Genomic DNA, 12,817 nt, shown 5'->3' on the forward strand with positions numbered 1-12,817 from the left:
AAAGAAACCTACACAATGTCGAGAGGAGTGTTTCAAAGTGTAATGTTTAAACTTTCATGTCACTAACAAAGACAAGAGTAAGGTTCAAGGCGAGTCATTCAGCTGCACCGCACTTCAAATCCTCCTGCATGTGCAGTACGTAGTGGTAATTCTCGTTCTTACTGTCTTCTTCAGACTCGTCAGAAGTGAAATTCTGAAAAAAGCTTTTTGAGTTGAAGGGGAAGTGTGATTTAAGGCTCTCTCTCTCTGGGGCGTACAGTCTTTCCAGAAAACATTTCTGGTAGATTTTATTTTATACTTTGACATTAATTGTAGAGCTTCTTTGACAGAATTTTGGAGCAGCGCAGAAAGAAGATAAAGTTGGTGTTTTAGCCCAAGGCCAATCTCATGCTGACTGCACAATCACTGTGACTGGAGTTCTTCACAGGCCAAAAACTGAGACCGGAGCCCAGATCAGACCTGGCTGAACCCGACCGCTATATTTGAGGCCCAAACACAGCCTGCAATCTAATGAAGCTATATTTTGACTCTCTGGGCATTTTGTATCTACATGCAACACGTGACATGAAGATTCAGAGAGATAACGGGAGAAATTTCATAGTAAATTACAAACACAAACCCGACCCGGCGTCAAAACTTTCTGCACCAAAGTTGCATGAATTTGACAAATCAGACCTGCGTTTAATGATTTGATCAATGCGAAGATGAAACAAACTTCCAGCTTCCACTGCTTCATGCTGGGCATTGTTTGTTTGGCAATGCTGCCTAATTCAATAACACTGTGATATGAAAGAGACTGAAAGCTGCAACGAGCTGCTTTGATTAAGTGTTAATATGACGCTTTAAAAAACTTTAATGAAACCAGCCGTTAAGTTGTTTTTTTCTTAGTATATTAACCTTTAAAACAAACTCGATTTCTCTGTTTAAACATTTAGAAACCAGTTTCCTGCCAGAAAGTTGGAAAGAATAGAAAAATGGTGGATCCCAGCCATCCCATAATGCATGTGTAGCTACTTATGTCAGACCGTCTTAGGAGACGGCCGTGTCTTCCAACCGTCATGCCTCCAGTGATAATGTCACTTGAATAATGCTCTTAGAGTTTTCCCCCCAGAGCCACTGAAGACATTACAGGCTGTGTGTTCGACTTCCTGCGACTAGTAAATTGACTTTGGCATGTAAAATCAGCCGTTCCTCCATGTAAATGCAGACTATGTATTAATTAATAACGTGTAAAGTTGTTCAGCCTCTGTCGTGATGATAGATCCATCTCATGTTGTGCTGTGCCAGATGTTGATGCAGTCAATGCAAAGCTATACTGCAAGATGCAGCACAATAAAGGAGGTTTAAATTGGACTGTGAGGAGCTGTGAGCTGCCAGTACCACACTGTAGTAAGTATGGTTTGGCAGCAGTAAGTTACAGATGGGGCTGCAATTCACTCCCAATTTAAAGTGCAGTATGCCTCCTAAAGATTCTCTATCGTTTAGCTCAGCCTCCTGCCATGTGAAGCTTTTCCACTGAGGCAAAATGGTTTTTATGTCACTTAGCTTGAAGGCACTCTGTGGTGAGATGGCGCTGACTCGCTTAGTGTCAACGAAAGAAATGAATACACTAATCGGAGGTTTGTGTTATTGGCGAATTAACTACTTAGTCTTGAAAGAGCCTGTCTGAAAACATCAGTCAGGTGTCCATATGAAGATTACATTACAATCATTCCTTGTGTTCACACTGGATAATCAGCGTACTTTCATAGGGTACAAAATCTACGGTCTGTGGGAACATGCATTCACAAGCTCAGCTAAGGCTAATATGAGGCCACTTTCTGAATTAGTCAACTGAAGTTGGAGTCTTCCAAAGTTACATCCTTTTTAGTACCAAATTCACTCTTAAAACCTGTCGTCTAAATGAAAATTGTGAACCTGTTCAACAGCTCTCAGGCACACACACACACCCCACAGTGTGATGTGGGAAAGCTGCCCTGTGGGGACTCCTGCTGTGGCCTCCTGATGTGATCTTATCTGATCAGGAATAGTGTGAAATATGCCAACAAATTGTCAAAATTGATTGAACGCGTGCTGTTTCCTGTGAAGCTTGTTACACGAATGAACACACACGCTTTTACTTGCACAAATAAAACTTTATGACTGATGTGCCATTTAAAAGGCCAAGGATACATGAAGGAGCTGAGGGGAGTTTGATGAGTCATGGCGCAGCAGGGGAAACTATTCATTATCAGTTAATTTATCCCCAGGAGCTTTTTGTGTTTGAAAACAGCATTATGGTTACAACGCTTGAGGGAATTCAAACACATTTGCTCTCTGGCCCTGAACTGTGTTCGACATTGCCTGCAAGCACACGGTCAGTTCTGCTACAGCACCGTACATCAGCTTCCTGATTTATACCCTTATCACAGCCACATTTAATCTATGCAAATAGTATCAATGATGTTTTTTGATGTTGCGATTCAGCCTCAAATAACACTGATCCTTCAGGTGTTTATTATAAGAAGCTTTTTAAATTTTCTTAGTTTCAAGGCCAATAAGTTCTTCCCTCTTATACACTTAAGGTTGACTCTCTTTTGATATGTAGATAGAAAGAGATAAACAGTGTGGGGATGGCTCCACAGTTGCAGTTCTTGTCTTCAGGCAGCAAACTGTGTTGACTAGTCATCATCATTGCTCTGGCGACTTAATCCACAGGGCTGTTTTTCTGGCCGCTGGTAGTGGAGCATGCACAAGAGACTGTTGTATTTCTGGAGTCTTGCATCAGAAGAAACACACAACACATGGCTCACAAATAAAGCCTCAACCGCTGTGGTAGCTCATACCAAGGGACTAAAGTTGAAAAAATTGTAAAATAATGTTGCTAATTATCAACATTTCTGCTCATGTTTGGTCTCTTTGGCTTTTCGGTTGTTGGAGACGTATCCTTTTGAGTTATGCAGCAGATGAGACGGATTTGACGGAACAATTCTGGTTTATTACAAGTTGGGTTGTTTTTGTCGTTTGGGTCATCACCAAGTTAACTGCTAAGGTTTGTGAATGCAGCAGCAGCACTAAAAATAAGTCAAACGGTGCAAGAAACAAGCAGACGTTTTTTTGTGTGTTAACAACCTTAACCTTGCAAAAGTTTGACATTTGGCTAAAATGGCAAGTCAATAAGCTCTAAGCTGTCCACACTGATTTTGAACCTCAGCCTTACTTTTAATATTTGGAAATTACTCTAAAGCTTCTTATTGTGTTATAGTTATGTGATTATTTTCTTTACGTTGTTGGACTACCTCAGGGTTGCCTTACAGCTTGTAACACCTGTTTTTTTCTACAGATTAAACAAACGAGATATAACATTAGCTCTACCTGTGCTGAATTTTGTTACCTTTACGGACCCATGCTAACTTCTTCTTTATGCTAAGCTAAGCTAACTGGCCATAGCTTCATTTTTACCATGCACAAATGAGAGGTATCAATCTTCTTGCTGTCAAATAAGTGTCAAATTATTCCTTTAACAAAGTTTTTCGGTGCCTAAAGCTTAACTATAGTGGAGGCGTGTCAGAAAAGTGTCATGATATTTTTAATGGTTTTGCAAGGCACAAAGAAACAGAGGAGGACTTGTTGAAAGTGGTTTAGAAAATGTTGCTAAGCTATTCTCTTGCCCCATCGGAGATCATTGCAGATCTTGCTCAGTACAGTGTCATCTTAACGAATAGAAATGATGGCCTCAGCAACAAAAATAACACCTGCAGAGTTATCCTCTAAGCTGGAACACGGAGGTTTACAGTAGATGAGGTGCTTGTGTCTCTGAGAGCTGCTCACTTAGCAGGCTTCAGGAGGGTGGCACTGTGGCCATTAAAGTTTAATATCCTCATTTGGTCACTGTGAATAGAATATCTGGCAGGCAGTAGCTCTACCTCGCTCACCTCCCATTGCTCATTACTAGTAAATCAACCTGCGGGCACCATAAGGGCTCCCCATTGTAGATCCAAGATGGATGCTGGCTGGTTGTGACCTTTACTAGGTTTTGCATTAACGTCTTTTTTTTCTAATTTAAGCTGGAGTCCCTCGCTATTGGAGCCATTCTCATGGAAGAGAGGAAGCACGCAGGCAGAATGGGAGGTAGAAACTGTCTGCCTGAAGTAGGTTAGTCTGCAGCATTACAACGAGCGTTTGCTGTACTCCCTGTAGTGCACATTGTCTGATCACAATGACAAGTTGTAACACATGGGGAAAGTTTTTCAGGTAAACAGGATTTACTCGAGTTTCCATCCTCACTATATACTCCTCTTAATACTTATGAGGGAACGCTGTAGAGAGGAAGGTGTGATTTAATTTACATATCTTTTGCTGTTTTGAGTTTCTCTGGCAGTGTCGAAACAGTAGTAAGCCTATCACGAGGCTCTCTGAGGACTTAGATTTGTTCCTTCGTGTGGATAGTGTTTACCTTGCAAAACAACACCTGAGGCACCAAAATCTGCTGTTTATCCCCGTGAGGGAGGTGTTATGATACAGTGAGGGCACAGTACTTCATATACACCGCAGGGAGGTGTGTGTTTATGCTTGTGTGGATGGATTCTATACAATCACGCTTCCTTACCAATTCAGCAACTATTTCTGTCTTCTTTTTCCTCCTTCTCTCCCTCTGTGAATCACAGATAAGAAAATGGCTATATAGAAACAGTGTTTCCAGAAACGGCCATTGTTTCCTGAACCAGTGTTGAAGGGAGATTAAAAATAATAAGTAGTGGTGCCATTAGAAATGGCGGCAGGCGACAAAACATTCATTCCAGTTTGTTGTTGAACTGTTACCCTGCCACTCTGCAGGGACTGATAAATTATGCTGCTGGCAACCCCTGTCTCTATTTATGCATTTATGCTTACTTGGCTTTTAAGGACAAGCCATAGTGGGTTTTAAAAGGCAAATATATGGACTTATTGAAATGTTTGCGGAACAGTTATATATTTATGGTGGTGCTGTTCACTAAGCCCAGCCCCCTTTGGTTAGTGCTCTTATGCCTGTCAAGCTTCTCAGCACATAATGCAGTTCACAAAGACAGCGATGGCAGATTTACTACTCAATTTTTTTTTCACATTTTTTGCAACATGTCTTCAATTTTACACAAAGTAGACAAAGCAGGCCTCTCATTTCCAGTGACTGAAAAGATGACTGATGTCTCTATCGAGAGTAGCTAGCTAATGTCAGCTAAAGCTAACACTAAAAGTCTGAGTTAGCTGTCCAGAACATTTTGATGCCACCTGACTTTTTTACTTTCATCACAATAAAAAGCCTGTAAGATGGTCTTAAATATTCACAGGTACATACATGATTTGAAAGACTGAGGCTAAAGCTAATCCAAGCTGAACAGTTAGCAATCTCACTAGCTGATGATCCAGGAGATGTGGACATTAAGAGATAGCAATGTTCTTGTATTTCAGAGCTAATTTGTCCTTATATCATAAAAATCGTGTTGCTACCACACATGACAAGTTTGGCTGTTGTTGCTGAATTAAAAACCTCCCAAATCCAGTAAAATAAAATATAGTGTGACAGAGTGGCTAACATTAGCCTAAACTCTAATAGCGTCCGCGATCGGCTTCCGCACAGTGCTATACAGCAGATGTGCTAGTTGTGAATGGGCTTTTAGCTTCACCCATAGCTCCACAAAATAAAGTTAGCTAATGAAATGCTCCTTGGCCTTGGAAGTAACATTTGATTAGGTTACTGTAACAAGCTAGTTAGCTACAAATGGTAACATTTGCAGCTACATTGGAGCAGAAACAACATTTAATCCATTCTTTACACTTTTGCAATTTTGGGTTTTGAAAAGGCTTAAAGAGACACCACCCTCCCATCTTTTTAAATTGCTCTTACTACAGCCCAATGCTGTCTGCTTGACCATACAGAGGAATCCAAACCCAGACAGACCATGCTCAGGATGGGGCTGTAACAAATGACCAATTGTTTTTCTCTTAATAAATCTTGCATTTTCATGAGCAATTATTAGACATTTTCTGATTTGTAGCATCACATTAATAGTTAATGGGCACTGATTCTCAACAAGTCATCAAAGGCAGCCACACAAAGGAAGACATACAACTGGAAAGGTTTATTCTGCATTTTATGTTTGGTAGTGGCAGGTTATTAAACTCTTGCGGTGCAGGAGACCGAAGTTCAAGCCCCAGCACTGCAGAGCAATGACGAAGGATGGAAATGGAAACACACACGCATTCATCATAACACTGATTTATTGAGGAATAACCTCTGTGGTCAGCTGGTCAATAACTCACTATTCCATAGGGTCCTGCAGTTTGTGGTGGCTACATTCAGTTGTCCTCACCAAGAGAGCAATGTAAATGATGAAAAAGGTGGCTCAAGTGATGGAACTATTAATCTTTCTACATTTGAGAAATTATTTTGGTTTAAAAAAATGATAGGAAATAGATTAAATGATCTTTGTGCACTGGCCTTTCAATCGGAGGTGCAATAATTCAGTGTATTGCATACTATTTAAGTTTGTTTACTGAACTTATCTAATTGATCCCCCAGGTCTGCGTCGTCATACCAAACTGGCTCATTTTCTGAATGCACACAAAATCTCTGTTTTTCTCTGGAGTCAACAGAACTAAATGTGGTGCTAAATCTGTGGGACTTCAAAGCTGTTTTTCTCTGCTTTCTTGCCAGGGTCATCACAGATAGCCAACTCCTATCTGCCTCCCCAGGCAAGACTTAGAGCTTTGACTGTTGGTTTGTGGTTAGAGTTCAAACTTGGCTTCAACATTCAGCCGACCAGCAGCAGCAGCAGCAGCAGCAGTGGCAACAACTATACACACATGAGAGCCGAGGCAGAGAGAAAAATATGAAAAAGATATATATTGGCAAAACTGCCCTCAAAACACAGAGAAATGGTTGCAAACATCAGAAAAGAAGGTAAGATGAATCAGTCTGGAGGGGGTTTTAAACTCTAAACATCAGCCTCATTATTGGGGAATCCATTTCATTCATTTTGACTAATGGAAATGGATTCTCATTGTGAGGTCATGACCATTAAAAAGCCATTAAAACATAATATTCGTCGCTTCATTCATCTTCACATCTCTTGTCATATATCAGCTGACATCTACATCCAAGTTAATGCTGCACTGCATTTTACCAACATCTGAATGGCAACAAAAAAAACATAATAACCTCAAAAAAAAAAAAAAAAATCCAATGTCTGTGAGCTCAGACTTAATTTAACTGGCATTACATAATGATAAGAGCCCAGAGCAATTTTCACATAGCTCTCTGGCTCCTTGCCATGTGATTGTACAACATCACTTGCAGCTGTTAGACAGCGGAGAGGTTGTAAAACAACAAGTTTCGTTGTAGCGCCAGACAGGCGGAGTGGGCTAAACGTGCAAATCTCAGCATTTTGGACACACATATACTTCAGTGGCTATCTGTCCAGACATCTGTCTGTCTGCCTGTCTGTCCAAGGAACAGGTCAACATTTTGGGATAATACGCTTTTGCTGCAACAGTTCTTTGCGGACTTGGCATGGGAACTGGAGGGTGACCGGTTCAAGTCCATCTTGGACTTGGCTCTGCTGAGGTTCCCTTGAGCAAGACACCACCCCCCTAACTGCTTGGGGTGCTGGCTATGTGGCAGCCCCGTCACACTGACATCTTTCCACTAATACATGTCTATAGGCCATGTGTGTATTTGTGTGTGTGTATTTCAGGCCTACTGTATGTGAGTAATGAAAATACTGACAGCAGTGTAAAAAATACATTTCCCCCAGTACAGAAAAAAAAATAAAAATTATACAGATTAAAAGTGTTAGCCAGGCTAGCCGTTCATCTGCTTCTAGTCTTTATGCTAAGCTAGGCTAACAACATTCTGATCTAGCTCCATACATAAAGGAATAGTTTTTGCTCCCTTGTCTAGATTTAGACAATAAGATTGAAATCACTGACATGCGTGCAGTAAATACAGAGCTATAAAGTCAGGAGGCAATAAGCTTAGCTTAACATCAACCCTGGAGGCAGGGGAAAGGTGCTTGCCCTGCTCTTATTAATGTTTAAAAAGGCATCCACCAACACATCTAAAGCGCTCTAATTAACATGCATGTTTGTCTGATCTGACACCAAAGTAAAAGCAGTTACAAGCGATGTCTCTTCCCCATGTCTGTTGTTTGCAAAGAATTTCAGCTTGTAGCTTCAAGCAAAACCAGCAAACATGCTGTTACACAAGCAAGATACAATGTACTATTCAATGAGCATTCCAGGTGTTTGTAGGCTATTTTTTTCAACTATAGGTATTTCCCACTGCTTCTCGTCCCTTTCTTTCGCTAAGCTAAGCTAACTGTTTCCAGTCTCTCATTTTTCAAGTTGTTGACCTGTTCCTCTAAGAATTTGGAGCCTGTTGTGACTCATTTATTGCTTGATGAAGGCTTAATTAGTGGAGATCCTCAACCAGTGCCCAGACATTAAAGGTAGTCCGTTGCCCCACCCACGTATTGACACAACACAGTCTATAAGTCTTTCTGGGGCTGTCACAGTGGACACCATTTTCTTCTTTTTTATTGCCAGCTTCCTAATTGAGGCTCTGGGCTGAGGTGAACTTGGAGGTGCACTCACTGCGCCTGCTGGTTGGCAGCACTGAGCCATTGAAGCTCTCTGTGAGCCAAGTATCCATCAGTCTGGCAAAATGCTAAATCCCCCAGAGCGCACACTGCCCCTGCTCCCCATCTCTACCCTTTCATAACCACATCCATTCCCTCAGTCAGTCCCGTTGGTGTGTTTTCATCCCATCCTCAAACCTGCATCAAACACACAGCCGAAATATCCTTCCCCGTCTGGTATGTTGTTGCTGTCGATGGTGGTGGTGTTGAAACGGTGCTTTTCTGGCCTCTCACTCCCTCCCATGCTCTCTCAGCCTCTTTCATCGTCTTTTAAAGCTTACGCACACAAAAAGCCGTGGTTCATTCTATATTTCCACCTCTTCTTCTATGAATCACCCATGGTCTTTGTCTGGAGGCAAAAATCCTTTCCTTATTCTTTCTGAGCTTCGATAGAGAGGATGTGAAATGGAATTCACCATTACACCGGTGGGAGCTCCTTTCCCAGCTCTGCTCCCTCTCTGTGAATGGGAAATGATTAGTATTCCTCCTCCATCCATCTCCTCCTCCCCATCGGCCTGCTTGGGACCTCACTCACTCCAAACTGAATTACACTCCAGCTACACTTCATCCCTTTCCTTCCCTCTCACACAAACACATATACACTTCACTTTTTACTCTTATTGCCTTTTCTCTCTGTTTTCTCTTCCTCTCTCTGCTTTGTTCTGTGAGTCTGACAAACTTTGACAGCAATGAAAGTACATCCGTGTTGTGACTCTGTCTTCTCGAATCCTGTTCTCTCAACTCTCTGCTTCATGATCAGCTCTTTCCACGACCACAAGGATGATCTTCGTAAGCGCCTGTCGTACACCACACACAAACTAGAGATGGTGGAGACGGAGTTTGATTCCACTCGGCAGTACCTGGAGACAGAGCTGCGCCGGGCCCAGGAGGAACTGGAGAAATTTACAGAGAAACTACGCAGGTGTGTGTGTGCACATGTGCCTGACTCTGTGCATGCAGGAACCCTCAATTTCCTACCAGGAACAAACCCACTAAAGATGTGCTGTGACGTCAAGGAAGTTAGTTTTCACAGGCTATAACAAGTACTTGAAACAAACCTCAAGCGATGTGTGTTTGTAGGAGCCACGCTTGGAGGCGAGGTAAAATGAGGGGCAGCAATAATCAGTGAAACAGGGATAACAGCGCAGGCTTTGGGGCGGTGTTTCCTCAAAGGCATTCAAAGTGTTGCACATGTTTTTATATGCAAAAAGTGACTGGGGGTGGTTGTATTAAGAACAAAAATAAGCCTTTTTTGCAGCTCAGTATCCCAAGTAATTAAGTTCGTATTATACGATTCAGTGCAGGAAGTAGTGTGCCCTCTAGCACATCTCACTGTCATGCAGGGGACCAGAGTTCATGCTCTGTCAGAGGCCTGAAATGAGTTTTAGTTGCATAACATTAACCTTACCTCTACCATACTTCATTTGTCATAGTCACTTACCTTCCCTAACTATTTTGTAGTTGCCATGTACACATATTTTAAGAAGAGAATTTGAGAAAACGTCAATTAAACTTTCAGTTTTTCAGAACCGGCATTGACGTTCTTGTGAGTCAACAGGATGTATGTACATGTGTGTATATAGAGATCTTATGATTATTGTTACATGTACTTGATGAAGGTTGTTTAAACCAAAACCCCAGTGAGCAAGTTAGTGTGTGGGAATGTCTGCTGCCGTCCGACACACCTGTCACACAAGCACACACCTGAGATATGCATGCAGGCCTTTGCTTGTTTACTTAGCATCCTTAATCACAATGAGCCCTGTTGTTATTGAAGAAAAATGCATCAGCCTCCCCTGAGCCTGTATTTTTCACTGCATAAGACAAGATAGGATAAGACTTCATTGGTCCCACGATGGGGAAATTTACTTGTTACAACAGCAAGAATAAAAAGGAGAGGTGGAGAAAAGAACAAATAGACAATAAAAAAGATGCAAAATAAAATCAGCTATAGAGGCTGCGTACATTATACACATATATTGTACACAATCTATCCATGTGAAGAATGGCTCAATGCGTGTGATGAAGTGAAACGTCCCACTTATGCCGTGGCCTCTTGCCAGCAGTGTATTCATTCATATTTTTGTTCTTTCAATAAAAAAACATTGGTCTTAGTCTGTTACTTCAATATGTAAACGAGGCCGTAGCCCAGTAACAGATAGATGAATGGCCTCCCAGCTATGAGTTTTAATTTAGCGGCGTGATGATAACCTCAGAGCAATGAGATGATCTGCAAATAGAGCAAAGCTTCTGGTTGGACAGAACAGAGTGTTCTCTGAGGCCGTGGTATATAAATAAATGTGATTAATATGCTGTTTAAATAAACTTAAAACCCCTCCTTCAAACTTGACTCTGGCCAGAAACTTTGAAACTTGAAAAGCAGACAGTATGGCCGCCCGGTGGGTGAAGCATGTGTGTGTGCCCGGGCAACACTCTCGCCTCGAGTCTCTCAGGCTCCATCTTTTTTTGTTAGGATTGGCAGAGCCCAATCCCAACCCCCTCCTCCTAATTTTAACCATCTGAATGATTGGTAGAGCTTGTCGAAGACAGAAAGTGCCGCCTGACAGACTCAGGTCTTAAATGAGTAACGGCAATATCCAGCTCATAATGACCAGTTTTGTTTGCTCTTCATCAATCAGTAAACCACTCTCTTCCAGTGCCCGCTCAGACCTCTTTCAGGTGCTTTATGATTTGTCTCTGCTTTTTGTCTCCACTGCCCACACTCTCCATATCTGTCTGGTTAATGGAGCCATAAATGCTGGCTTATCAACACTCTCTTAGGCCCGAGAGCTAATGTGAAAATGTGATACTGAACTGAGAGGTGACAAGATAAAACGCCAGGAAGAAGTGAACAAATAGACAGTTGAGGTCCTGTTCCATGATGCTCACGAATGCACTTAAAGGTCTACGAAAGAGCAGTAATGGCGAGAGGGAACGAGGAGAAAGTTAAGAAGAAACACAGAAGGAGGAGAGGGAATTTAAATTGAAAAACCCTAAAAAGCTCAACATGTGATTCTTCAGCTGCAGAGCCAGTGCTGCAGGTCTGCTTATCCATGTTTGCCAATTTCCTATCATAAAATATTTAAACGTTTTTTTTAACATCCCAAACTATTCTTTTTTCTGAGAATCTCCCGCTGTGGCGCTTAAGCATATCATCAACCCTTTTACTGTGTTTTGGCTGAGCAGATTTTTATTCCGAGTGATCTTTAAATCTGACTCAGAACTTAAAATATCCTGCAAATCCCCTCCAAGATTCTCCGTCAGCGCCCCGATCGAGTTATTTATTTATTTATTTCTCCGTCTAAATTTATGTGGAGATTACTGGAGCTTGTTCAGCTGCATGGACGGTGAAATACTGTTTTGTCGTTACATGTTGTGATTTGCGTTTTTAACAGGCCATGATTCTGTCCTGTCCTTTCAGGATTCAGAGTAGCTATGCAGCTCTTCAGAGGATCAACCAGGATTTGGAGGACAAGATGCACAGGACGGTAAGAGACTCCTGCTGAGGGCTTTGTGGTTTTAACCCCACGTTGCTGAATCTCAGTTTCAAACAAAAACCTATAACAGAAACTCAAATACCATAAACAATTTTATTACGTTTCATGTGTTTCTTTTAAAATCCATCCATCTTTACCTGATATACATACTCTCTCTCACGTGCATTTCTACACTTTCGCACCACAAATCGTCCATTACAACCACACACTTGTTGAAGTGAGAGTCAGGGTGCAGAGTTAAAGGATAATATTTGTTTTATTAACTAAAACCATTCGCTGCCATTCACTCTTCGTTGCCTAATTCATTTTAGTTTATTCTGTTATCCAAGGATTCAGTTCGATTCACCACAGTGCTGAAATAATTTTCTAAATTAAATTAGCATGTAACAGAAAAGTGTCTCCACATGTCTTACCAAGTATTAAAGCAAAGTGCACAGTAGATACACATCTGTAAATGATAACAGTATTTTTTTTAAGTGTCTTTCTCCATAGCGCCAACACACTATAAAAAGTTACTGCTTTACTCAAACACTTTTTGAGCCTCACGTGCCTACTTCCATTTTATTCTGCTTTGTACTCTGGTACATTTTAGAGGGAAATACTGTATATATCAGACAGTTGTGGTTTGGATTTTGTTCTATCTATCATTTAGCTGGTAAAAATAGC

The 12,817-nt window shown here is 41.4% G+C and overlaps 1 protein-coding gene across 3 annotated transcripts in view; it reads left to right on the plus strand.

The window, feature by feature from the left end:
• The window catches only part of LOC139342153 (brain-enriched guanylate kinase-associated protein-like), a 46,833-nt gene that overhangs the window by 11,326 nt on the left and 22,690 nt on the right, over positions 1-12,817 (plus strand). For 2 of the 3 annotated variants that reach the window (XM_070979105.1, XM_070979107.1), the window contains 2 exons: positions 9,415-9,576; positions 12,076-12,142. In XM_070979105.1, the coding sequence (XP_070835206.1) occupies positions 9,415-9,576; positions 12,076-12,142 (229 nt within the window). Of the gene's footprint in view, positions 1-6,673; positions 6,920-9,414; positions 9,577-12,075; positions 12,143-12,817 lie in introns of all 3 variants that reach the window. The other variant, XM_070979106.1, reaches the window with a different exon arrangement.

The sequence above is a fragment of the Chaetodon trifascialis genome, chromosome 14 (assembly GCF_039877785.1).
Source record: "Chaetodon trifascialis isolate fChaTrf1 chromosome 14, fChaTrf1.hap1, whole genome shotgun sequence".
Classification (NCBI taxonomy): domain Eukaryota; kingdom Metazoa; phylum Chordata; class Actinopteri; order Chaetodontiformes; family Chaetodontidae; genus Chaetodon; species Chaetodon trifascialis.